The sequence below is a fragment of the Balaenoptera musculus genome, chromosome 5 (assembly GCF_009873245.2).
Source record: "Balaenoptera musculus isolate JJ_BM4_2016_0621 chromosome 5, mBalMus1.pri.v3, whole genome shotgun sequence".
In the NCBI taxonomy this organism is placed as follows: Eukaryota; Metazoa; Chordata; class Mammalia; order Artiodactyla; family Balaenopteridae; genus Balaenoptera; species Balaenoptera musculus.
Window position 1 is genome coordinate 34,295,920 of NC_045789.1, and position 24,166 is coordinate 34,320,085.

Consider the following 24,166-nt stretch of genomic DNA (forward strand, 5'->3'; position numbering starts at 1 on the left):
TTTGCCCTACCCAGGTACGTGGGGAGTTTCTTGCCTTTTGGGAAGAAACTGAGGTCTGAGGTCTGAGGTCTTCTGCCAGCGTTCAGTAGGTGTTTTGTAGGAGTTGTTCCACATGTAGATGTATTTCTGATGTATTTGTGAGGAGGAAGGTGATCTCCATGTCTTACTCGTCTGCCATCTTGAAGGTTCAGTCAACTGATCTATACACTGGCAAAGATGTCACCTACTGTTTGTAGTATCTAGAGATCATTAACTTATTCCTTTCCATGCAGACAAAAGAAGTGAAAAATGTGAAGAATAGGCTTTTTGTAAAAGTCTAATTATTTATTTATAACCTACCAAAGGCCAGTGATAATAATATGATGGCAACGAAGGAGGAGGATTAACAGAGCCTTCTGCACCTGGAGACCAATTGGCACGGGACCCCATCCACCTTTGGTTGTCTTAAGCAGTTCAACATATATTTCTAATCTTGTACAGCAATGAGATTAAAGTCCTTATGTTACTGTAAGTACTTTGGTTTAAGAAGTTAACTTCTTAAAATATCATTTCAGAAATGGCTTAGAGTATCCATAGAGGTGACTTTAAAAGTTTTATTTTATATATTGTATGGATTGCTGTCTCATGAACATGGCGTATTATTTAGAAAAGATAATAGGGCAAAAATCAATACAAACCCCACCAGATATCTACAAAAGGACTAAGAGGAAAATAAAATTTGGTTACCAGACAAGACAGTATCAAGGCAATGTGAAAGAGATGTGCGAAAAAATAAATAATTCAGGCAATTGGGTATTTGGGTTATGCAATTATTAATAACCAATTTGACTACTTCCACACCACACTAATATACGGTGATCTTCTGGTTATTGTAAAAGCAAAGAAATGTAATCTATGAATGAAGCTACTCTGGACCACCTATTGTAGATATTAAATAGACAGGCCAGAATTCATCCTGCGTGTGAAAAAGCAGCATGTGTAAATTTAATTCAGTAGAAAATGTCAATGTCTTCCTCACAGTGAGAATTTCAGCCATGTCTTCCCAGTGTGAGCCATGTCTTATTGCTCTACTATATTCAGAATTTGTACTAATTCTGACAGAAGTTGAAACTAATGTGTACACTTTATGTTTACTCAACATAAGGGCCTTCTTACAGAGATGGTGAAAACTGATAGTTTAAGCAACCAAAGCAAATGAACAGACAAAAGTATTTTTTAAAGCGCCTGTTTACGTTGCTAGAGCTACAAGGGTGATCAGAAGCATCTGTCACCCCATGGATGTCAAGATCGATCCATGCTATGTGCTCGCTGTTTGGATGACAATGACCTTCCCAGAGAGAGGAGTCACATCACTGAGTTAAGACTGAGGTTTTCACATCTTTATTACAACAAGTTTCCTGAGGAGTTCAACAAGGCAATGTTGCTAACTTAGCTTACTTAATACGTACAAAAATGCAATAAAATTTACACAACTTGAAAATATTCTAAAGTCAGATTTTGCTCTGATTGGCTACCCAATTAGGGCAAATTATTAAGATTTTTACTAACAATAATCTGAAACATAAAAATTAAGTTTGGGTTTAAAAACAGTTCTTGGAATGATCATAATCTATGATGCCTCTTGACTGGACAGTAATAAAAAGATACAGAGCACTAGAATTGAACTTTGGCTGTTTTGACTCATACTAATGTCATATATCTTGCCAGAATAAACTCTTTTTTTAAAGTGCTTTGCACATTATGCAACTATAGAGGTTAGTACATTTTTCAGATATAAACACAATGACATATTGCTGAAGCTTGCTTCTTCTGGAATTTGAAGTCATTTCAAATACTGAATGAGAATATATTTACCATATCATAAAATATAACTTCATCAAAGTGAGACTCCAAGACCTCCTATCCTTCTCTGAACTGCTAAAGTCCACTATTTGATAGGATTGGATGACGCTTACAGGCCTAAAAGTTAAGCAAAAATCTTAGCTACCTAGAGAAAGAAGAGACTCTTTAGAGTCAAAATGTGGATGAGAAACAAAGTAACAAAACAGCCAGAAATGATGATTTGGAAAGTAGCAATTTTGGCATAAATATCTTGAGAGTCACTATGGACCACAAGTTGAATATGAATATGCAAAATAGCAATGAAAACAAAAATGCCATATTAGGATGTGCTAAAGAGAATACAACAGACAGATCTGTTGTGGTTCTGTACCATGAAGACTGTCTTTTGCCAAAGCTCTTTGCAATCCCGGGATGGCCTAAGAGCAGTGGTTAAACACAGCCAGATAGTTCTATCTTTCACTGCGGTGGAAAGACCTCCCTGGCTTGGAACTCTGCCTTTAAAATTGTGGGCATAGTTCAGAAGGCAAGTGCTGGTTAAAGGGATTCTGAAAAAAAAGGACTGTTTTCGTTATGCACTAAGGCAGCCTTTCAAACACAAGAACCCAAATAACAGCAGCAAATATTTGGTGAACCTCAAGCCCCCCTCAGTTTATATGCGGGGAGTAAGATACAGTTTTCATTCTTTGTTTCTTTCCTGGAATAAAACATCAGGTGCCGTGGAAGAGCTGAGGGCTCCTAATTTGCTAGATTGCTTTAAAGGTCAGAATTGGAAAATTAAGGATTAAATGGAGATTGATTTTACGTGAGTGGGAGCAATAACTAGGCCCTTCTGCATTTTGCACCATTGCTCCTAGCAGGAGGATGTCAACAAATATCACGTAGAATGTCATCTCTGATGACCGGTGGTGGCCCCCTGGGAGCTGCGTTGAGGACACGAGCCCTGGTCCGGCTGGCAGGAAAGATCCCGAGTGTGAGGAAGGGTACCTGCCTCGGGCACAGACAGAGCCTATTGCTGTTCTGCTTGTTCCAAACAACCTTAAAGATCTCAGAGACACAGAAGGTGGCAGAGGAGGCCCAGCTGCACACATCTATCCATACATCACACGCAAGGGAGTTGTGGTGAGGACAGGGATGAGCCGTGGGGAAATGTGAACAAGCAGTTGATTTTCTCCGAGAAGGAAAACAGTTGCTCTTTCACTGAGAATTCCACTCCTCCATCACCTGGCCAACTCAGGGTCAACACGTCACCAAACAGCATCCCTTCAGGACTGTGGGCTCTCACACTGTGTCTCATGGCAGGTGGAAATGAGCTTACCCACCCCCTGGGATGGTGTCCACATTGAAACACTTGCTTTGTTTGCTGTCTTTTCCATGACATAACTCACCTTGAGCAAAGTTCCCACTGAATGTAATTGACCTATCAGAGAACTTAACTCATGAGAGGAAATTATCCAAAGCTATCTAGGTCGCAAGGTGACCCAGAAGGAAACCATAGACAGCTTCCTGATTTGTACCCTGAGGAATGAAGCAGAAAGGTAACAAGGACTTGAGAGCGTGACCAGGGTAATGGTACAGTCATCTAGAGGTTGGCTGAGTGGAGGGAACACCCACTGATAAGCGCTGACTGCATGTTATGGTTCCTCCACCCTCAGCAGCCACGCCTTTGCCTAGCACTTCTCAATCGAGCATTCTTCCAAGTACAGGTGATGCACTGGGCGTTGGAAGAGTGGGCGCTGGAAGCAACAGCAAAAGGTTCTTGTGTTTACGTTGATTTGAAATTAATTAAATTCGGATCCTCTTCATCCTCTGCTGGCAGGCCCAGCAGGCTTCCTCCGGGGCTGCTTTCTCTTGGAAAACATTAGCACGATTCAGTTTCAGGATTCATTGTCACTGCAAAAAACAGAACAATAGTATATTTCCAAGAAGCTACTGAGAGCTGGTCACTCAGCTATGGAGGTGACTCAGGAGAACATAAGCAGTCAGGGAGCCGACGGTGTCCAGATTACAATTTCTGAAACAAAGGTCAGTTCAGTTTGGATTTTATATCTGAACCCTGAGGAGGAAATCTAGGAAAGCCAAGAAATAATCCCTAGCTCTAGTTGTAATATCCTTCCCCAGGGCTGATGTGGAGAGAACCAGATGGAGTCGGGGTTCCCCCTTTAAAGAAATCGAATCCCATTCTCTATGAATAGATGCCAAACTGCCTTTTTTTTTCCTTAAAAAAAAATTTCGAATATGTTATTTTCTCTCAAGGGTTTGTGGTCCTGGCGTGTTTTCAAAAGCCCATTTTCCCCCCATGCACAGAGGATCTGGAAGTGCCTTCTCAGTGTCATTTAGAATTCGATCATCAGGCATCTTGAGGTGTGAGTAGACATAAATTATGGACATGGTGTGTGGACATAACCACGCTAGCGGGCTAATTTCTGCTTTTGTTTCTCACTTGGCTCTCTCAGCCACAGATCTGGCTCTGTAGCTCTTTCCCAGTGAGACCATGTCTCCACCCAAGTCTCCTGGAAAGCAGACTGCTTGACCTCCCTTGCCTCCACCTACTTTTTAAAAATTTTGTGTCCTTTCACCCAAATTCTAGCATGTCTCTACTTGAAGTGACCTGTGTTTCCAAGGAAGTGCCTGAATGATGATCATCAACAGGACCTGGTGTCTCCTTAGCTCAGAGGCTCATAGAGGCTGCAATAGACCATGTTGTTCTGACTCCTACTTCAGTTCTCGCCTGCTCAGTGATACACCAGGTGTTTCCAGAAGGTCTCTGAAACAACTTGATAGATGATAGACAGCTAGCCAGCTAGATGATAGAGAGCCAGCTAGCCAGCTAGATGATAGAGACCCAGCTAGCCAGCTAGATGATAGAGAGCCAGCTAGCCAGCTAGATGATAGAGAGCCAGCTAGCCAGCTAGATGATAGAGAGCCAGCTAGCTAGCTAGCTAGATGATAGAGAGCCAGCTAGCTAGCTAGCTAGATGATAGAGAGCTAGCTAGCTAACTAGATGATAGAGAGCCAGCTAGCTAGCTAGCTAGATGATAGAGAGCCAGCTAGCTAACTAGATGATAGAGAGCCAGCTAGCTAGCTAGCTAGATGATAGAGAGCCAGCTAGCTAGCTAGCTAGATGATAGAGAGCCAGCTAGCTAGCTAGCTAGATGATAGAGAGCTAGCTAGCTAGCTAGATGATAGAGAGCCAGCTAGCTAGCTAGCTAGATGATAGAGAACCAGCTAGCCAGCTAGCTAGATGATAGAGAGCCAGCTAGCTAGCTAACTAGATGATAGAGAGCTAGCTAGCTAGCTAGCTAGCTAGATTTATCCAAGAAAGAGGAGGGGAGACATTGTGTGTGTGTTTGTGTGTCTGTGTCTGTGTTGTGAAGACAGGGGGAAGAAGCTGTGACCAGGAAGGATGACCAATGGGAAAGAAAGGGGAAAGCAGACATGGACAAAAGGACAACTTCTGTAGGAAAACTTATTTAATGGAAACCTGACTGAAAATGAAGACATTCTTTATCTGAAGAACAAACGTAACAACCCGTTTCATAAGTCACACTGAACAACTCTTAAACTGGGCAAGGAGGCTTCCTTTCTTGGAAATTGGGTGGTAGCAAGATAATATTTCTGAGATCCAGGAGTTCATCTCTATGGAGTATAAGTCTCTGAAGTGCATGTTTTCCTTTTGTGGCCTTATCTTGACATTTCAGCTACTCTAAGCAGACCAAAATACAAGGCTGTACAGCAATGGGCAAAATCCCTCTTTTGTCCACAACACTAATCTGTGTCCAGCAGTTAAAATAGAAGTGATTTTTAAAGTTAATTATTATAAAACCAATCCATATTCATTGTTGAAAAAATACAAAATACAAATAAACCAAATAAAAATACTAACAACCTCACTACAGTTAACATTTTGGTATTTATTCTTCCAAACTTTTTTCTGTGATAATGATATGTATTCTTTTTGTACAAAAATGGAATTATGCATATTGTGCTGTAATCTGCTTTTCTCACTCTCATTCATATATAGACCTCTTTTCTGGCTAATAAATATACCATATCTTTTTAAGTGGCTATAGAGCACACCATTGTCTCACTATACCAAGAACATTATTTTTAGGCATATCCTTATTGTTAAACATTTAAGCTATTTCCAATTTATAATTTTTGTTTATTCTAAAAATTGCTACATCTTTGCATGCTTCCAGTTGTTACCTTTGCATAAATATCTAGAAGAGGAATTGCTAGGTTAAAATGTATGCAATTTTAAAGCTTGACCAGCCCATTGTCGAATTACCCCCCTTCCTTAGAAATTTACCTTCTCTTGACACTTTCCTTTCGGGAAATATCCTTTCCCCAACATTCTAATACTGGATATTATTATTTTCAGCTTTTGTAAATTCAATAGGTGAAAATAATCTAATATTTACCTTAACGTATTCTTGGGTTACTTTTTTTTGTTACTAGGAAGACTAAAGGTTTTTTCAAAGCTCTATTGGTAATTTTAATTTCTTCTTTTGCCAAACTGCTTATTAATATTCTTTGCTCATATGGGACATTATCTTTTTATTGATTTATGTATTAAGAATAATAATTCTTTGTTCATCATACATATCACACATACTTTCCCCCAATTTGTCATTTTCCTCCTAATTTTATATTGTGTTTTTGGAAGTATAAAAAATTTGCGTTTTTAGTGTAGTTAAGTCTATCCTTTTCTGATATGGTTTCTGACCGTGTGTCATGCTTTTCAACCAGACCTCACCTTACAGTTATAATATTTACCTTTAATTTTTCTGGATTTTTTTTCTTTCTTTTTCACATATAAACTTATCCGGAGTCTATTTTAATCTAAAGTGTGAGGTCGAGTTCTAAATTTTCCCTCCAAATGTTAGTCAGTTGTCTTAAGACTATTTACTGAATAATCCACTTGCTATGAATTGCTACTTTTATAATATATTAAATGTTTACATATACTTGAGGCTGTTTTGAATATTCTATTCTATGCCAGTAATACTTATTTGGTTCTGGGTGTACACAGTTTTAATTATTGGAGCATGTTCCCTGCAAATCCACCTCCCCACACACAATTGTTCTCTTTCCTTCTTTTAGAATTACCCTGACTATCTGTGCACAATTATTCTTCCAGATGAAATGCTCATTGGGATCTTTAAAAGACTAAGTTGAATTTAAAAGGATAATTTTCACACTGTTGAATCTTTCATTCAGAAACACAGTATGTCTCTCTCCATTTGTTTATATCTTTGATGTCCCTCCATAAAAATTTGAACAATTTCTTTTTATATTATCCATACATTTTTTGATTAAGTTTTTGCCTAGGTATTTCTCTTCTTGGGCTACTTCTATGGTTGAGCCAATGCTGTCGTGTGCTCATGGTGGCTTTCTGAGCACAAGGTCAGGTGGGCAGAGCTTAAATCAGGGCTCAGTCACTTTCTCGCTGTGTGACCTTGAGCAAGTTAACATTTCTTAGCCCATCTCATCTGCAAAACATGCATAATAATACCATGTGCCTTAGAAGGCTGTTGGAAAAAATCAATGAGAAAATGTAGGCGAAGCTCTATGCCACGGGCCTGACCTCCAGACACATGAACGGGCATTCTGATTTTGCTAGACTCTATGCTAGCAAATGTTCAGTTAAACACAAGCTTGAACATTGCTTCAAACAGCCAGAGCCTTTAAGAAACCATCTTCCAAAACAAACTTTCAGTTTCTGAGGACAGTGTAACCTAAATGCGGTTTGTTTAGAACACTCTACAAACATTATGAAGGCTTAGAGTGTGACACTGTCCACCAACCAGAACCCATTCATTTAAAGCATCAAAGAGCACAGGACCTCACGCATGATACGTGTGGAGCTTATGTGCTTAGAGATCTGGGCACTGACAACGTGCCAGGCCTGCCACACCGACAACGTGCCAGGCCTGCCACACCAGAGACAGTCCCAGTGTGGGTACAAGTTGCTTCAGCAGTGGGTCAGCAGGTCATTCCTAGTGTCGCAACTCTCACACGCGACTTTCACCAGTGGTGTGATGGCCAGCGTGCCTGTTAGCAAGTCAGCAACTCGGGACCTGGCTCCCCACCCATGCCCGAGCCTGGAGGCATTATTCTCCCTCACGCTCATTCCTTTATTGAGTTAGGTGTGTTCCCTGCTATCTTTGTGGCTATTTATCATCTCTGTGAAATGATCAAATCAGCCCAGATATTTCCAGCTCTGGCAAATCTTAGAGTTCCCTGTTAAAAATATCTTGGCAAACTGCCACAGAATTGCAACAAATAAAATCAGCGATCCCGCTTCAAACCTCTATTGCTTGCCTTGATGTTAATTCGTACAGTTTTGGTCACTTATCTGTGACAGCGGCATGAGTGAGTGATTTTTCTCAGAGTGTTATATGTAGATATTTTAAGAATGTGGGGTAGCTTTCCCAAAAGCTGTATAGTAACAAGCCTCCAAACTGTAAAAAACCAATTGAATTGATTAAAAAGCATCATCTGATGATTTTTAAGAAAGCATTCAAGTGGAACGCCACCAGTTAAATGAGGAGGTGCAATTGTAACACCTCGTTTCATAACTGCCCCTTGGTTGCAGTCAGGATCAAATAAGCCATCTTTGTCCTTCTGACCAGTTTACCTACCTTGTAACAATCCCTCTTTCTGACCACAGCTAATGTTGCTTGTCTCCCAAGATGTAATAAACCTATGCTAAACCTTTCTCTAATTATGATGCTCTCTAACTTGGTTTGGGGAGGAATGCAAAGTTCAGCTTAGCACAAAGTCACGGAACAGTTAGATCATGCTCTCTTCCTCTTCATCAATAGAATGTCCCTTCTCCTTCCCGTAAGAGGCCTGCCCAGGTGGAATTATAGAGACGAGAATCTGGCTGCCATCAGAGCCAGGCCCAGAATTGGTCCAAGACACATAGATCATGCCCACGGTGTAGACACAATCTGGGCTAGTATTCAAGCAAGGCTGTGGTGTATTGAATTTAGTGCATCTTCCCTCACCCACCACACACAGGCGTAGACACACACACATACACACACCCCTGCATGTTTACCATCTCATTTGAGGTTAGCATCCTGCAGGATTATAAACTGTTACTTTGTATCCCTCATGATACTTAGCTCAGATTTGAGGGAAATCAGTTGGCACTTAATATACTTAATATTTAATACTTGTTGACTTTTAAGTGACTTGAGGGACTAGAGAGAAAAAGAGGAAGGAAACTCATAAAGTAATTGGAAGTGGCCACAGAGATTTACTGGAGTGGAGAGGCCAAAATGGTTCACACAAAACTGCTGTTTTCTTGCAATTCATGGTTCAGTCTTGTCAATGTCTGCACTGCATCAGCCACCAAAGACTTTCATAGTGGGCCTCATGGTGGATGGCTTTCTTGCTACTAAGGGTTCTTTTTAAAAGTTTCTAACTTGTCTTTTCATTTATGGAATACCTCTTTTATTTTAACTAATTAGTCAAAGAAAATGAAAATCCAATTTTAAAAGAAAAGCTTCTCTAGATTGAGCTTCATCAAAAACTTGCTGTGCAAACTTGGACAAATCACTTAACCTCTCTGAGTTCCAGGTTTACTCAGCTGGATTGTTTCATTTTTAGCTGGTTGTCTTGGCATGATGTGGACAATGCCAGGCACATATTAGGCACTCAATAAATATATTTGAAAAACTACATTGACGATCATACTTCCTCCAAAAAAAGACAAAGAGAAGGGAAGAAACAGGGAGAAATTCAAAAAATTCTCTATTAAGCTAACCTGCATTTTCCTGAGAAATACTAAAGTGATACATTTTTATAATATTATTGAGCTCAGACATGAATCATAAAATGAACAATGGAATTATTACAAAAGCAGAACAGGTATACTGTTACTTACCTTCTCTGACTTGGTTAATTTCCTAGGTAATAGTAGCTAGGTATCTGGCATCTAGAATAAATGTCTTATTATTGTTTTTATTACTATACTTTCAAAGTTATAAATCGACTTGGATGAAATCTAATTCTCCCCCAATCTTTCCCAATGCTGTTACTCAACATAAAATCATCACTGTGGCCAACAGGCATAAAGGGAAAGAAGACGTGCGCTTGGTTAATATTTGCAATTCCTTTTCTGTGGTTATTCACCTAAGCTTGCAGAGGCAGAAACACCACGCTTTCAGGAAATTGTCTAGTTATAAAGGCCTCAGGAAGAAGGAAGAGACTGCCCAGACTGTAAGCACCAAGATGAAAGGAATTCCATCTTGTTTTTGCCACTGTCGAGTGGCATTCGAGAAAGTATTGTAAGGATGGGGGTAGACAATAAGGGAGTGAATTCTTTCAAGATAATTTAAACAATAATAAAACCAACTCAATGGATCTGTTTTTTGTTATCAACACACGCTGGCAAGGCTGAACAATGTCAGTGATGAAATTCTCTTCAACTCTAGGGCAGACCTCGGCTCCACCCTGCCCACCCCTTGGACACTGTTCCACTGACACTGTTCCCAGTACCCCATACGTTGCCTGGCACATAACATGTATGAACTATAGGGAAAAATGCTAAGGTGGGAAATAAGGATATAGAATTCCCCTTCCCCCACCATTCCTTTGCTGTCTTTTCCCACTGATTTTATGAAAACATGAAAACCATACTTTAAACTTCCCATGGTACTTTGTACATCCCTGGCCCTTATTAAATTCCTGTGCTAAATTTCAGATTCCACAGCTCAAGGAAAATGTCCACTCAGTGAGGACAAGGCAAAGTAATGAGGAACTGCTGTCTAATGGGATGTGTGGGAAAAGTCCGGAAAGACCTGAGATTATGGACCTGAACAAAAGAAGGTGAAGGGTTGACGTCTGCACACAATGTAGTGCATTAAGTGTAGGATGGTGACCAGATCACCTCGTTTTTCCCAGGATCAGAGTGGACTTTATGGATAACAGAAGCTCTATGTCACGGTGTCTTTCTAGCATCAAGAAGTAAATGGATTCCAGAAGTCTTAGCTCCCCATCCTCCTGCTAATCCAAGCAGGATGGGGAAGTGTGTTTTCCACTAAGTTCAATCTGCAGTGACTGTTATAAATTTTCTGAAGCATTAGAGTCACCTGTATACTGCTTAGACGGTAGAGGAAGGATGATTCACAGAGGTCAAAACCACTGGGGAACTTTGGACGTAATGATGTGTCAAAACAGGTTAACTGATTGTAACGAAGGTCCCACTCTGGTGGGGGATGTCAGCAGCGGGGAGGGCTGTGCATGTGGGAGCCAGGGGTACGGGGTCTTCTATGTACTTTCTGCTCGATTTTGCTGTGAACCTAAAACTGCTCTAAAATAGAAAATCTTAGAAAAAAAAAAAAAAGTCAGGTGGAGAGGATGGCGAGAATTATTGCCAGAGCATAAAAGAATTCATTTCATTTGTGTGGTGCTTTAAAACTTACAAAGTTTTTTTTCTCTCTTGGAATCCTGTTAAACTAGAAGGACAGGTGGCATTATATCCATTTTACAAGATGAGGAAACTGAAGCTTACAGAGTTAAAGTGACTTGTCTTAGTACAAAGAACAAATGATCATCCAAGTCGGGTCTTGAAACCAGTCTTCTGATTCTAAGCCCAGTGACCATTGCACTCACCACTTGTATCTCTAATGATTCACAAGCTTTCAGAAAAAAAATCTTCTATCTGTCCTGGATTCGAGATTCAAAGCAAATGTTTCATCAATTATCAATGTAATTAAGACAATAAGAGAAAGAAATATAAATAAAATCACAACAGAAAAGATTATGCAAACTATAAGATAATCCAAACTATGTACCGTTTCAAAAATTCCAGACGGCTAAGAGGACTATTCTGAAATCACCAGCATATTACCTATGCTGGTAATGGATGGGGAACCTAAAGGCTCCAGATCATTACTAGGGGATGAAACAAATTCATGATTTCTCAGGATTGGTAAGCTCCAAAAAGAAGTCCCCAGGGAAACCAGGAGCAAAAATAATGCTCCACATACTAGATGTGCCTGGACCTTAGGACACAGGCTCATTAACCCAAAAGGCAATAAGTTTATGTATATCAATTCTAACTTTTATAATAATTAAAAATAACTAATACTTATTGAGAGTTAATTTTGTACCAGGATTTGTTCTAAGTGCTTTGTACTTTTCTGAGTTTTTAGTGAATAAAAATTAAATTTGCTCTGCAATATCATGATACCCTTTGAAGTAATCAGACAGTGTCATCAGCACCAAAGACTGGGGACTCGCCACTCTTGGTTCTATAACCCTGGTCCTGGCTTCATCAAGAGGGAATGAGGTGACAGCCTGACAGTTGTCCTGTGAATTAAAACCAGACCAACAGAGGAATGTAGACATTCCCTTTAAAATCAATAATTTAGCATAAAGCAGCTCTCCAAATAGGTTAAGGCTTTTTGCCTTAAAGGCAGAAATGTGGTAGAGCTTATTTCAGAGACCAGCCTCTCAGTATTTCAAAAACATGATTTCTAAGAAGCTTTTAGCACCATACAATTCTATAATGTTAAGCTTCTTCTATGTTGCCAATAATTTCAAGGAAAAAGAGGCAGGTATATAAAAACCAATGACATCTCATATCTTTTGAGGGTGCACATCAGAGATACAGTACTAAGATATTTATAAGGTTTTGGGGGGTGATCTGAGCCCTAAACTGGACACACATAGATGTTCATTTTTAGGTAAAAATGCAAAGGAAATAATTCCTTCGTAATGTCCTCTGTGATACTCCCACTAGCATTCTTTTTTTCTTTCATCTGCTTGTTAATGCCTGATATCTCCTTTAAATAGGATAGACTCTTTTCTGAACCAGTGATGAATTCTAACATGCAAGTACCTGCAGAGGTAACAATGACTGACATCTACAATAAGATGCATATTCTGCATCAGAGCGGAGGTTCACCTCAGTAAGATTGTGGTGGCATGACTTCTTAGGTAAGGCTTAGGGGAAGAAGCAGAACAAGGGTCCGGAAGACAAACATCTGACTGCCCCAATCACTGTCTAATAATCAGTCTTTCCTTGCAATGCTCTGGCTTCAGAAACTGCTTATGACAAGTGACTGCACTCTGGAAACATTTAAGGTGACTGGTGCAGGACCTCTGGTTAACTTGGAAGGAGAAACAGTGGGTGGTCTTTACCCTGCTTTGAAAGTTCATTTTGTTTATTCCGACAGAAGTGTAATATCTCAGTTACAGGCTCAGTCAAGTTCCCTACTTGTTGGTCATCTCGGAGTCACCCCATCAGCAATTCTGTGCCCCCCAAATCACAGCAGTGCTCTGTGGAGCAAGTCCCTGACTTACTGAATCATCAATCCTATTTCCTGCGAGCATGTCCCAAGTCCTGACCAAAGGATTCTCTGATCAAAAACACCCAGACACGGTAATTTCTATCCTCACAAAAGATAATATAATGTAAACAAGATTGTGGAAGGCTAAAGGACGCACAGGCCCCAGCGCACTAAAATTTTCTATTAAGCAGAGCCACCTAGTGGTAGAATGGAATATAGGTTTTTAAAAATTCTCATTTAATTTCTCTCATATAACAATCCAATTCAGGCGGGGTTTTCTTTTGTTTTGTTTATGTTCATTTTACTCACTCTTGTTTACAGTTACCCCTTTGAGATTGTCACCTCCATCTGTTTTCCTTACCAAACAGCTACTCATCCAAGGTAAACAAACCTACAGTTTGTCATAATCAGAAAGTTTTAGGACTAAAACAGAAGCCGACTCAACAGTGTCTCTTTAGAAGGGCAAAAAAATGTCACTACTAATTTATTTCTAAAGATAAAGAGTCACTAGGATATTTACTTTGTACCTTTCTATTTTCCATAACTCACACTTCCGTTTCTCCATACACCCATGAAAATTGTCACATAAAATTTATAGGCACAGGGACTTCCCTGGTGGTCCAGTGGTAAAGAATCCGCCTTCCAATGCAGGGGACGTGGGTTCCATCCCTGGTCAGGGAACTAAGATCCCCACATGCCGCGGGGCAGCTAAGCCCGCACGCCACAACTACTGAGCTGGTGCCCTGAAATACAGAAGAGAAAACCCGCATACCACAACTAGTGAGAAGCCCGCGTACCACAACAAAGAGCCTGTGTGCCGGCAACTAAGACCCGACGCGGCCAAAAATAATAAAATAAATAAATGAATAATAAAGAAATCTTAAAAAAAAAAATTTACAGGCACAGAGAAGGTGAGCAAAAGTCCTCAACTGTGGTCTCCAATCTCCCCCTCCCAACCATATATAATCTGTGGTAGAAATTAGAAGTACCTTGGGTTGCTGTGGTTTGGTTCCTTTTCTTCCTCTAAAGTAGGTAAACACTCATAGTTGGCTAGGACAGAATAAAAGCAAGCTCATTGTTAGTCACTAAGATTCTGTTTTTTATCCACAAAACTCGTGCAGTTGAGCATCACATTTCTCTGATCTGTATGGTTAGCTGTGCAGAAATGGCCTCACCAGGGAGTTTCAGAGGTTAAAAGATTAATGACGGCAAGGCTCTTGAAATGGAAAAAGCACTAACAGCACAGACACAAGACTTCAACGTGCCTCTGGCCCCGTTGGAAAGGGCACAATTCATCACTGCTTGGTTATTCAGTCCCTGAAGAACACCACTGGGGCTCCAAAGGCTAGAGTCTGCGTGGAGCAGGGTAGATACTGGAATAAAACAGCTTCACCCAAGGTCCTGTTGTGTCTGCAGAGTGATTTCAGTCCGGGGGCACAACAGGAAAGAAGCAGGTAAAGTGGGGAACAGCTGACCTTCTTAAAGTCATCAGAATTCTCTCCTATTACACGACTGCTGTTTTCAAGGGAGAGAAATATCAATTGGATCTATCACCTATGTGTCAAAACCACTCTCTGCTTTAGTTGTCAAATGGAAATGCCTTTTTCCAGATTTCTGGTTTTAGTGAGTGTAACAGGATCATGATTTTATATTACAATTATCTCAGTCACAAAAGGAAATACACCAAAATATGAAGAGAGATTGGTTCTGGGTGGTGGAACACTTTTCTTCTTCTTCTTTTTTTTTTGCATTTTCCAAATTCTACTGTGTATGTATATTATTTTTATAAACTAAAAACAACAAAATGAAACTACTTTAAGGGTTATCTCAATGACCCACCCCTATCCTCAAATGCTTTACAGAACCATTCTTCCCTCAATACTGGACTACGAAAAACTGTTCAAAATTGTACAATTTAGTTAAATGGTTCTCATCTTTTGGAAAGCTCATCTTGATGAGCCTCTGGTACAAAAATTCTAACACCAAGCCTCTGGATTTGAGAACTCCATTGTAGATTGTTGAATCTGACAGCTCCCAGTGTATTTTCTTTAAGATAAATGTTAAAAATACAAGTGATATGATAATATAAATAGTAGATTGTATTAATTTAGCATGAGCATTAAAATAATTTGATTGATTTTTTAATGGAATAAAAAATAGAAAAAACAGCTGTCATCATTTTTAAATCTAAATATTGATTTAATGAAAAGTAAGGGACATATACTACAATTATTGCCAGATATCAATTGGAAATTAAGTTATAATTGGATATTTATATTACTATCTCTATTAGTGCTGTCCAGTAGAACTTTCTACAGTGAAGGGAGTGTTCTAGATTTGCACTGTCTGATATAATAGCTGTTAGCCACAGGTGGCTACTGAGCCCTCAAAATGTGGCTGGAGTGAGTAAGGAACAAAATTTTAAATTTCATTTAATTTTTTAAATTTTAAGTTAAATAGACATATATGGCTAGTGCCTACTAGACAGACAGATCTATGTAAACCATATTTGATAAAGTTTTATATTTATATACAGATTAAAATCACAAATCTCTAGATTCTATAATATATCAGGTAATGCCAGATGGTAAATTTTTCCAGACAGTTTGGTTTCAAGAGATTTCCTTACTCAAAAATAAGATCATTTTCAAGAAGAAAGAGGCCATTTGAAAAACTTGTGCAAAAATACAAAAGAGTGGCAACAATTGATGCAATAATTAAACTGCATATTTAAGGATGGTCAGACCCCCCGCTTACTTCATGCATGTGCCAGATGTAATGTGGGTGGGCTCACAGGGTCCCTCCAGGACTCATGGAATAGTTACAAAGCGGGGGCAGCCCTCTCTTACCAGAGAGCACAGAAAAAACCACCTTAGGTTATTCCACACCACATACCATTTCTATTCATGCTGTTCATCCACTTATCAAGCTCTTCCATTTCTATTTCCATCACAGAGGGTGTGTCTTCCTCAAAAATAGGGCTGGAGAGAGAAAATAAAGAGCTTGTTGGAAAAAACAAAACAAAAAACAAAACCAACATGTGTGATGTGCTGAATTTTGTTTGAGGAGCGCCTAGGACGTTGACCGTTGACTGTAAGGAAGATGAACTTGATTCAGTGTCTTACACTCCAGGGTAGGCTGGGGGTTTGCCCTATTCAAGAGGACCAAACTCTAATAGGAAAAAAGGCAAAAACGAAAATAAACCTTCATCCATTACTGATGATGGGCTGAAAGGCAGCCCAGGAGACTCTGCTCCCCCGGAAGGTACCAAGCCCGAGACTCCTCCGGGGAGTTGCCACATTTAGCATTTTAGCCTTGCTCAATTTCACTTCCCTTTCTTTGGGGGTTTCTGATCAGTGCTCCAGGTCCAGAGGCCACGGTCAACAGGCTACTTTCATCACCTCGCCCTTCCATTCCCAGGCTTTCCTGCCTTGAAGAAATGGAGCCCTTGTGCTAAAAAATCCACCGTCCTCCCTGGCCGGGGCTCAGCGCGCAGTTCAGGGGAGAAGCCCAGGTTAATGTAGGTGGGGTTGGGGGAGGGGACCACCTGCTCTGACCGCTGCGCTGCGTAGGCGCCACCCTGCAGAGGAAGCCAGCCTAGTGTCCAAACAACCGGGGAAGGGGGGCAGAGGTGGTGGTGACATCGCCCCAGGCTCCTCCGGGTGGCATCCTCTCTTCCTCTCTCTCCTCCACCCCTCCCGCCACCTCCATTCCTCTTCTCGCCCCCTCTCCCCACCACGCTCTACTTCTCAACATACAAACCCCAGGCTTCTACCAGGGCTCCCCTCCCTTAATACCAGCTAAAGTCTCTTCCCTGGAGATAAAATTTTTAATCAGAATAAATGAACGGATGTCGTTGAAATACACCCAGCATCAGCATACTCAACTAACAATGCATTTGGAATCAGTAGCAGTCAGAAAAAAAGTTCTTTTCTGAACAAAGGACCTTGCCCTCCTCTCAGATCTCCCCTGGGGTGAAGTGTGGGCACTCTGGCACATCCTCCTGGGGCTGGGGAAGCCAAAGGTCCCCGCAAGGGGTGTCAAACCCAAAACTCTTGAAAAGCCGGCTCTCTAATCTGTTCATCCCCCGACATCCTGGACCATCCCGAGCTGGACTGGACGCAGTGGGGAACTTACACTTTCATGTTTTCACTTCCCAGGTGATCTGCAAGAGAGTAAATAGGAAAGTCATGTTAGCGTTCAGTGTGTGTAACAACTTTTTATTTCCACAACAGCTGAAATCTCCTCTACAAAGAGAGGAAATGACTTCAAGTAGATAACGTTTTGAAAGGAGCAATAGTTAACCTCTATGTCAAACAAGGGCAGACTGCCATATTGAAATGTGGTCCCATCCACGTGAAATCTGTTCTTTTAGATCTGGTGGTCCTCTGAGAGCGCTCACTTCACAGCGGATGTCCATCCCTCTTGACTATTTTTATCCATAGGAAGAGGAAAACAGTGGTAAGAGGGAGAAAGGAGGAGTTGAAAAAAGGGCTTGTTCCTGGGCCCCCACATGTGCCGGTTCAAACCACTGCTGTCTCATCTCCTTGCAACACACCAAACCAAACGTGACACTGTCCCTTTGTCCCGGAGTAGGACGTGGGGTATCAATCACGGGCTCCCCCTGGAACTCTCCTTTCGCCCTGCTCTTTGTGTGGGTGGATCTCTCACACCCTTCTGGTCTCACTGAAACCAAGTCCCCGCTAAAACAGAAGGTCCCCTACCGAGTTTATGATTAATCTCTCTATCCAAATCTTCATCCCCCTTCTTGTTCCCTCTGACCTCAGTCCTGTGCTAACTGAACACTAATCAACCAGAGTCAGATGACTAAAACTGCTGTTATCGATAACATCGTTAATGTACTAAAATTGCTGTTGTAGATCTCATCATTAAAGCACAAACTCAGGTTGTTTCTCCAGGGCAAGTGGTGCTCACAGACCCCCAGCCATGGACCACCTGGCCAGAGAATCGTAAACCAGAAACATCCTGACTCCTAGAATCACGATTAAGAAATGTCACAGAAATGTCACAAGACGATGATTAATCGCAGCTTCTTTGTTCTTCTTTAAAAACACCCCTAACTCAATGATCAAGTTGGAGTGGATCTGAGGCTTGTCTCCCACCCCCTTGCTTGGCGCCCTGCCATAAATCCTTCCTTTGCTGCAAACTCTGGCTTCCTTTGCTCTTTCAGAGCCTGGCTTCCTGTACCGCAGGCACTCGAGCCCTTTGCCCAGTTACATCAGCTTATACTCTTTCCTCAGAGAGGCCTCCCCTACCTCCTCTGTCTGAAGGAAGGCCCATCTTTCCTACTGCTTCCCAGCTCAGCTCCTCGTGTGCTCCTTCACAGTGTCTGCCACAATTTGTCATTGATCAGTTTCTCTGTTTAACTCTTTTTTGTCTGTCACTCCCACTAGACCATAGCTGCCAAAGGGCGGGGATCATGTCTGCCTTGTTCATGGTGGCGTCCCCCAGCCCTACCCCATCCAGCTTGCACGGTACCTGACAAACACCCCGTAAATATTTATTGAATAAATGAATAGGTCTTAATCTGGATTGTCCAGCCCTGGGGTTAAATTCGTGCCCAATGTTTTGGATTTAGCATTCTCATAATAGTGAAACTTCCAACAAGCCTGCTTTTTGTTGCTGTTAGTTGAGGTGAGTCAGGTAACAGTTTGCAAAATGGCTCGAATGCTGACCAGACTCCAGATGAACACGGGCAAGAATTAGGGCCCAGTGCTCAAACTCTGTTTTGTTTGGCAGGGGAACCAATGCACCCAGAGAAACGAGGCAATGATGGCCAGAGAGTGGATAGCACAGCCCCACTGCACCTTTTATGATGTGAAAACCACTGAGAAGCAAACCACTTTGTAGAGGTCCACCGAATAGTCAAATGGTCTCGATCCTTAGCCATCAGAGGCCTCCTTTGTCTGGCAGGCAGAGGTGCAGGTCCTCAGCGAGGGGACACAACCAGCAGGCACCTGGAACTGAGCTCCTGGCAGCCGGGAGCTGCTGTAATTTCCTGTGGGTTGGCAAGCTTTAATGGCACCGCTAACCCAGGAAAGTTGGGCTCAGATGTCAGTTTCATGCCATCACTGCTTCCCTTCGAGGGGCTGTAGGTTGTGCCCTCCTGCCTCTCGGTAGGAATCTGAAGCTTCCCGCAGGTGCCTAACTCCTCAGACACTTAAATTGGGGAAAGGGGAGTACGCTCATCTTATTTTATATCCACGCATTTTTCATCTAAAATGTACAGGCTATTTCCTTAAGGGATTTTACTAGAAATAAAGCCCCTATACAGCTGAACCTCCCTTACAGGTGACCCATAAAAATGCCCCTGTTTTGTCCCTCCCGCCTCCCCCTCCCTCTTTCCCTGCTTAATAACCCCTCACAGCCCCACTGTCGAGGGGGGGGATTTATCTTTCTAATCTGGGTGCCCGCAGGCTTCGCGGTGAGCCAAAGCTAGCCCTGCATGCGGATGATAGAAAAGTTTAAAAACCCATTACAAAAGTGCATTACAAACGTGAAGCTCCTGTAATCAGTATTCAAAGAGAGCAAAAAGCCTCCTGTGGCCTCGTCTCCCCTGCTCCACGGCCATTACCCCTGCCCCAGTCGCCATGGCAACGGGAAAACATCTGGGAGAGCGCCCCGGAGCCGAGCATTAAACTGGGAGGGAGACCAATTACCCGTCCTCAGCGATCAGACCCTGCCCGCTCCACTCCACCTGGCTTCTGTCTCTTTATTAATAGCCACCTACTCCTTCTGCACCGGGAGGCAGACGCAGGTCTCACACAACCCCCGACCCGCACTTGATTCCACTTTCCCTCCCACAGCCCTGCCACTTCCTGTTGGCCTCCCCACTCCCTCCGCCTCCTTCAGTTCCCCCCTGACACCCACTTAGCCCCAGGAAGCCCTCCTGCGGGCTAGACTCCCGGGTGCACTTGACTGTAGGATTGCAGGTTAGGGGTGGGGACGGGGGGGCCAGCAGGACACCGACTTGCTTATCTGGTTTCTGTGCTGAACAGTGAGCAAGAGAGTGTCTTTATGGAGATTGAGCCCAGCCAGGTGTCCTGTAGTTAAAGCCTGTTCAAAGGGATGCTTTACTGCCAGCTGTTTCCCCTGCAGCTCTTTCCCAGAGATGCAGCACATCAGGACACCTAATAAATGTTAAATAATAACAACTGCAAATCTAATGCCTGCAAGTCTAGGGAGAAGGACAATAGCACATTAAGTCACTACACAGCCTTCCCTTTCCTGGACAAGGAACGGACAGGCCCAAAGAAAAAAGGTAATTTCCAAACAGGTGAAGTGTTCTTTCTACAAATATTGGCCAAGTGCTCCCCAGTTGTCAAATTTAAAGACATTTCTTGGTGTGGAAGAATACAGCAGGCTCTATTCACCTGAGGACAGAAACAATGTGTCTATTCCTAACCGGAGACATCACCCATGCCCTCCCACAAAACATTCCTTTGGGAACTTTCCAAGCAAAATGCTGGTCTGACCCAGTATGACAGTTTTATTTTTCCTGGAAAAATAAATTAAAAATATGTTTAGATCAAATTCCATTAATTTAAATATATTTTCCTTTTACTGACTTGCATTGTAATGCTAAATATGAATGGGGGGACTTCAGTGGGCAGTGGTTGTGAACCTTTTAGCTGTCAGTCTGTCTGAAGAGAGATTCATCAGTTAACCATCTGAATCTATATTTCTTAGTTCTCTTGGACCTTAAAGAGAACATAACCTAGTAAGAAAGAGAGACCAAAAAAAGGCAAGTCACCAACTTATGCCAGTGTAAATACTGTGCACAATAAGTGTGAACAGTCAAGAGGTGGTGATTAATTTTGCCTGGGGTGTGATTACTCAACTCTTCATAAAAACTTTAGAACTGGGCATTGAAGAAGGGGGTGGCAGTTTGCCAAGCAACTAAGAAGGAAATTCCAGACAGAAGACATAGCATCAATCAGGCATGGAGGCATCAGGAAAGGGAACAGCAAATACTGCCTGGACCGTGTCTGAGGTCAGTTCTCACTTGTGAATGGCTTTTGAATTTTGAGATTCTCCAAATAAAGTTCAGTGAAAAGTCCCTTTCTGGATTTAGAGCTTCAGAGCATGACCATTTGACTAGTCAGCCCCGACCTCCCCCTGACCCCATGACTCCATTAGGTAAGATCAGCTATAGGCTAGGGTTTGGGCAGGAAATTCCTACTTTCCCTACTTAAAAAAAAATGGGTCCAGGCAGCTCTGTTTGCTTTTTCTCTTTCTCTAGCTTACAAAGGAGCTCCCACGTGATGACTGTTATTAGGTCACCCTGAAATTGCAAGCAGTGGAGAAACATGTGTATTTTCTACTTTCTTGGAATCTACTACCCTGCCATGAAAGGTAATGCTTGCTCTTCAGTGCTTCCTTCCCAGCTCGCATTTGCCCTACCTGCTGGCATAATGGAAAATGACCATTTACAGCTCCAGGAGAGCTTAAAGCCTCTCCTGGTACAAGGATGGTGAGGGGGCCCGCAGGCCAAGGGCATGATCTCAAAGCCAGAGGTGCCCTGTTAGTCGATGTGAAGGACACAGAGTGAGTTTTGTATGCACATATAAATATGTATCTTATCACCCTTGAGTGATTTTTGGAATGCCTAAAGGCTTCAACTTGAAAATCTAATTGGAGTCACTTTTACCAGCACAAGCCAAAAGAAACCAAGTCTGCTTTGGACTCAGAACTATCCTGACACCTAGTATTTGATAGTCCTGGCATTGGAAGTGAATCCTCTCAGAGTGTACCTCTGACCCCTGGAATGTTCTATCAGATTAGTTTTCCATTGATGATAGTCATCTTTAGCCAATCAGGAATTTCATTCTAAAAGTTAGCATAGCTTTAATAGGAATAGGAACCATGCTTCACCCAGGGCTTTTCAAGATTAAATGGGGATGGGGCATGGGGGAGAAAACAGTATCTGTGACAAAGCACAGATGGAAGAATCCTCTTCTTGTGGCGAAGAGCCCAAGGACTCCAGCCTTCCCACCCTGCCCCCAGTCTGACCCACAGCTTCACCAGCCTAACCGTTTCCTCCAATGGTTGGGAAATGTTGCGTTGACCTATTGGCCAAAATTACACAGGGCCCTCATCTAGATTAGATACAGAGATGGCAGCTGTGTATTTTAATTTTCAATTTAGGCTGAAAGCATTCTCTCTTCTTTTTTTTTTTTTAAATAGGAAGGAATATGGCATTTCTAAACTCTGGAAAACTTCATTGAAACAAGTCATTCATCACGTATTATTTTATGTAGTTGCTTCACTTAAAAACCTCTCGGTTTCTTTTCCCACACCGTCCCAGCTCCAGGCAGGTGTTAGGATAATACTTACGTGTCTGTAAAGCACTTTGCGATCCTTGGCTAGAGGGCTCTGTGTGGAAGCAAAAAGTATTGTGTTTTATCAGTTATTCATTAACATATGAAGCAGTTGTCTGGAAATGGGAACAGGCAAAATATTTACCTTGTTTATTCCTTTTTCTTTTATGGTATATTACAAAGAGTATCACGGATAAAAGTAGGACGGCCAATACAATCAACGGGATCAACACCATTAATATAAACTCTAATTGGCCTGCATCGTCATCAATAACGGTAGAAGTCATACTGGCAGTGAATATTTCTGTGGTCACCGCAGCAGATGTGCTTGGAGCCGTAGCCTCTTCCTCCAGGTTTTGCATGTCTCCGGACATTTCTGCTGACAGTTCTGTTTCCTCCATTTCTGTGGGAACACACACAAAATTGAGACTGTCATGGAGACAAAGTTAGTATGGTATGTTTTCAATGATTTGAAATTTATCCTACATGCATCCAGTGATAAACTTGATCCACTGGCTTTGGTCTTCCAGTTCAGTGTGACACAGAATATTATTGATTGAACATAAATGGAGCTCAACCTGGGAGTATATTGAACATGGATCAGAGCCCAGAGATAAACCTCCCACAAAGGCAGGCAGTTTAGACGCACTTAAGCCAAGGGCGTTGAGAAGCTTTATTGTGTCAAGGGCGATATTCCAGGTTATCCTATAGGGTATTTTAATAACATTTCTGAATAAATCTAAATTCCCTTTTACTGAGAGTTAAGCACCTGCCACGTAACACTTTTAGGTAAAAGGATTGCACTATGTCCTAATTTTTTTTTTTTTTAATAAAAGTTAACCTACCAATGGAAAAGAATTCTTTGAAATCAGGGTGACTGATCAGATGTCAGTGTCAGGCCTCAGTTCTGCAGAGAACTAAGTCGCCTCTGAAATGATCCTACAGAAATCCTCCTGGACTCTAAATAAAAATATAATGTGTATCTCATTTGTAAAGTGAAATTCTCAAGGGGAAGTTCCCTTAGAAACTAAGGCAACTGCACCAATATTTAAATTTATTGAATAACATGCATCTTTAGAACTTTCCCTATTAATAAGCTATACGCAGGTTTATTCTGTTGGGACTTCAGACTGTGTTGGAAAACATCCGTGGCTCATCACAGGATAGGAAAAGACTAGTAGCTAGATGATTATTTGAAAAATCTTTCCTCACCTGGCTCTGTAGTGACCGTGGTCAGGAGAGCCCAGGTTTTCTTCCCATCGTGGTACAGTGTTGCCTATCGTTCAGGTGGGGTCCAATGAGAAAACCAGCATATGAGCTGAGGCTACAGACAACTTACCCAATGGAATAATTTATGTGAAAGTTCTTTCTAAGGCGAAAGCTACTCTGCAAAGGAAGATGTCCACTTCCTGAAGCCATGTTCAGGCACGTTAGGCCACCACCCAGAGGGTGACCGACTGGGTACGGCAGGGTCAATTCAGTCCTTAGCTCTCCACATGACTGCATGACAATGATTTATAAAAGTATTCCTCTGATCACAGTCTAACTTTTCAGTTACATAAACACTTCAATTTCTCCAAAGACCAGGGGATCCACTTGGTAATCACATCTGTTAATGCCACCCCAAACCCTCAGAATCAATTACAAACTGCAGAGTCTAAGTAACTGGTGTTC

General features: G+C 41.8%; 1 protein-coding gene across 4 annotated transcripts in view; it reads right to left on the reverse strand.

Moving 5' to 3' along the window:
• Positions 1-230: 230 nt before the first annotated feature.
• The window catches only part of TMEM154 (transmembrane protein 154), a 45,169-nt gene continuing 21,233 nt past the window's right edge, over positions 231-24,166 (reverse strand). Inside the window, exons 2-8 of one of the 4 annotated variants that reach the window (XR_005020098.1) lie at positions 22,638-22,895; positions 22,509-22,547; positions 17,289-17,316; positions 16,047-16,132; positions 14,141-14,201; positions 13,679-13,894; positions 231-3,732 (exon numbers count right to left, since the gene is read on the reverse strand). Coding sequence is in view for 3 of the 4 variants with exons in the window: in XM_036853969.1 (XP_036709864.1) it covers positions 3,717-3,732; positions 14,141-14,201; positions 16,047-16,132; positions 17,289-17,316; positions 22,509-22,547; positions 22,638-22,895 (488 nt within the window). In the remaining variant the exon portion in view is untranslated. Of the gene's footprint in view, positions 3,733-13,678; positions 13,895-14,140; positions 14,202-16,046; positions 16,133-17,288; positions 17,317-22,508; positions 22,548-22,637; positions 22,896-23,337; positions 23,453-24,166 lie in introns of all 4 variants that reach the window. The other 3 variants (XM_036853971.1, XM_036853969.1, XM_036853970.1) reach the window with 3 other exon arrangements.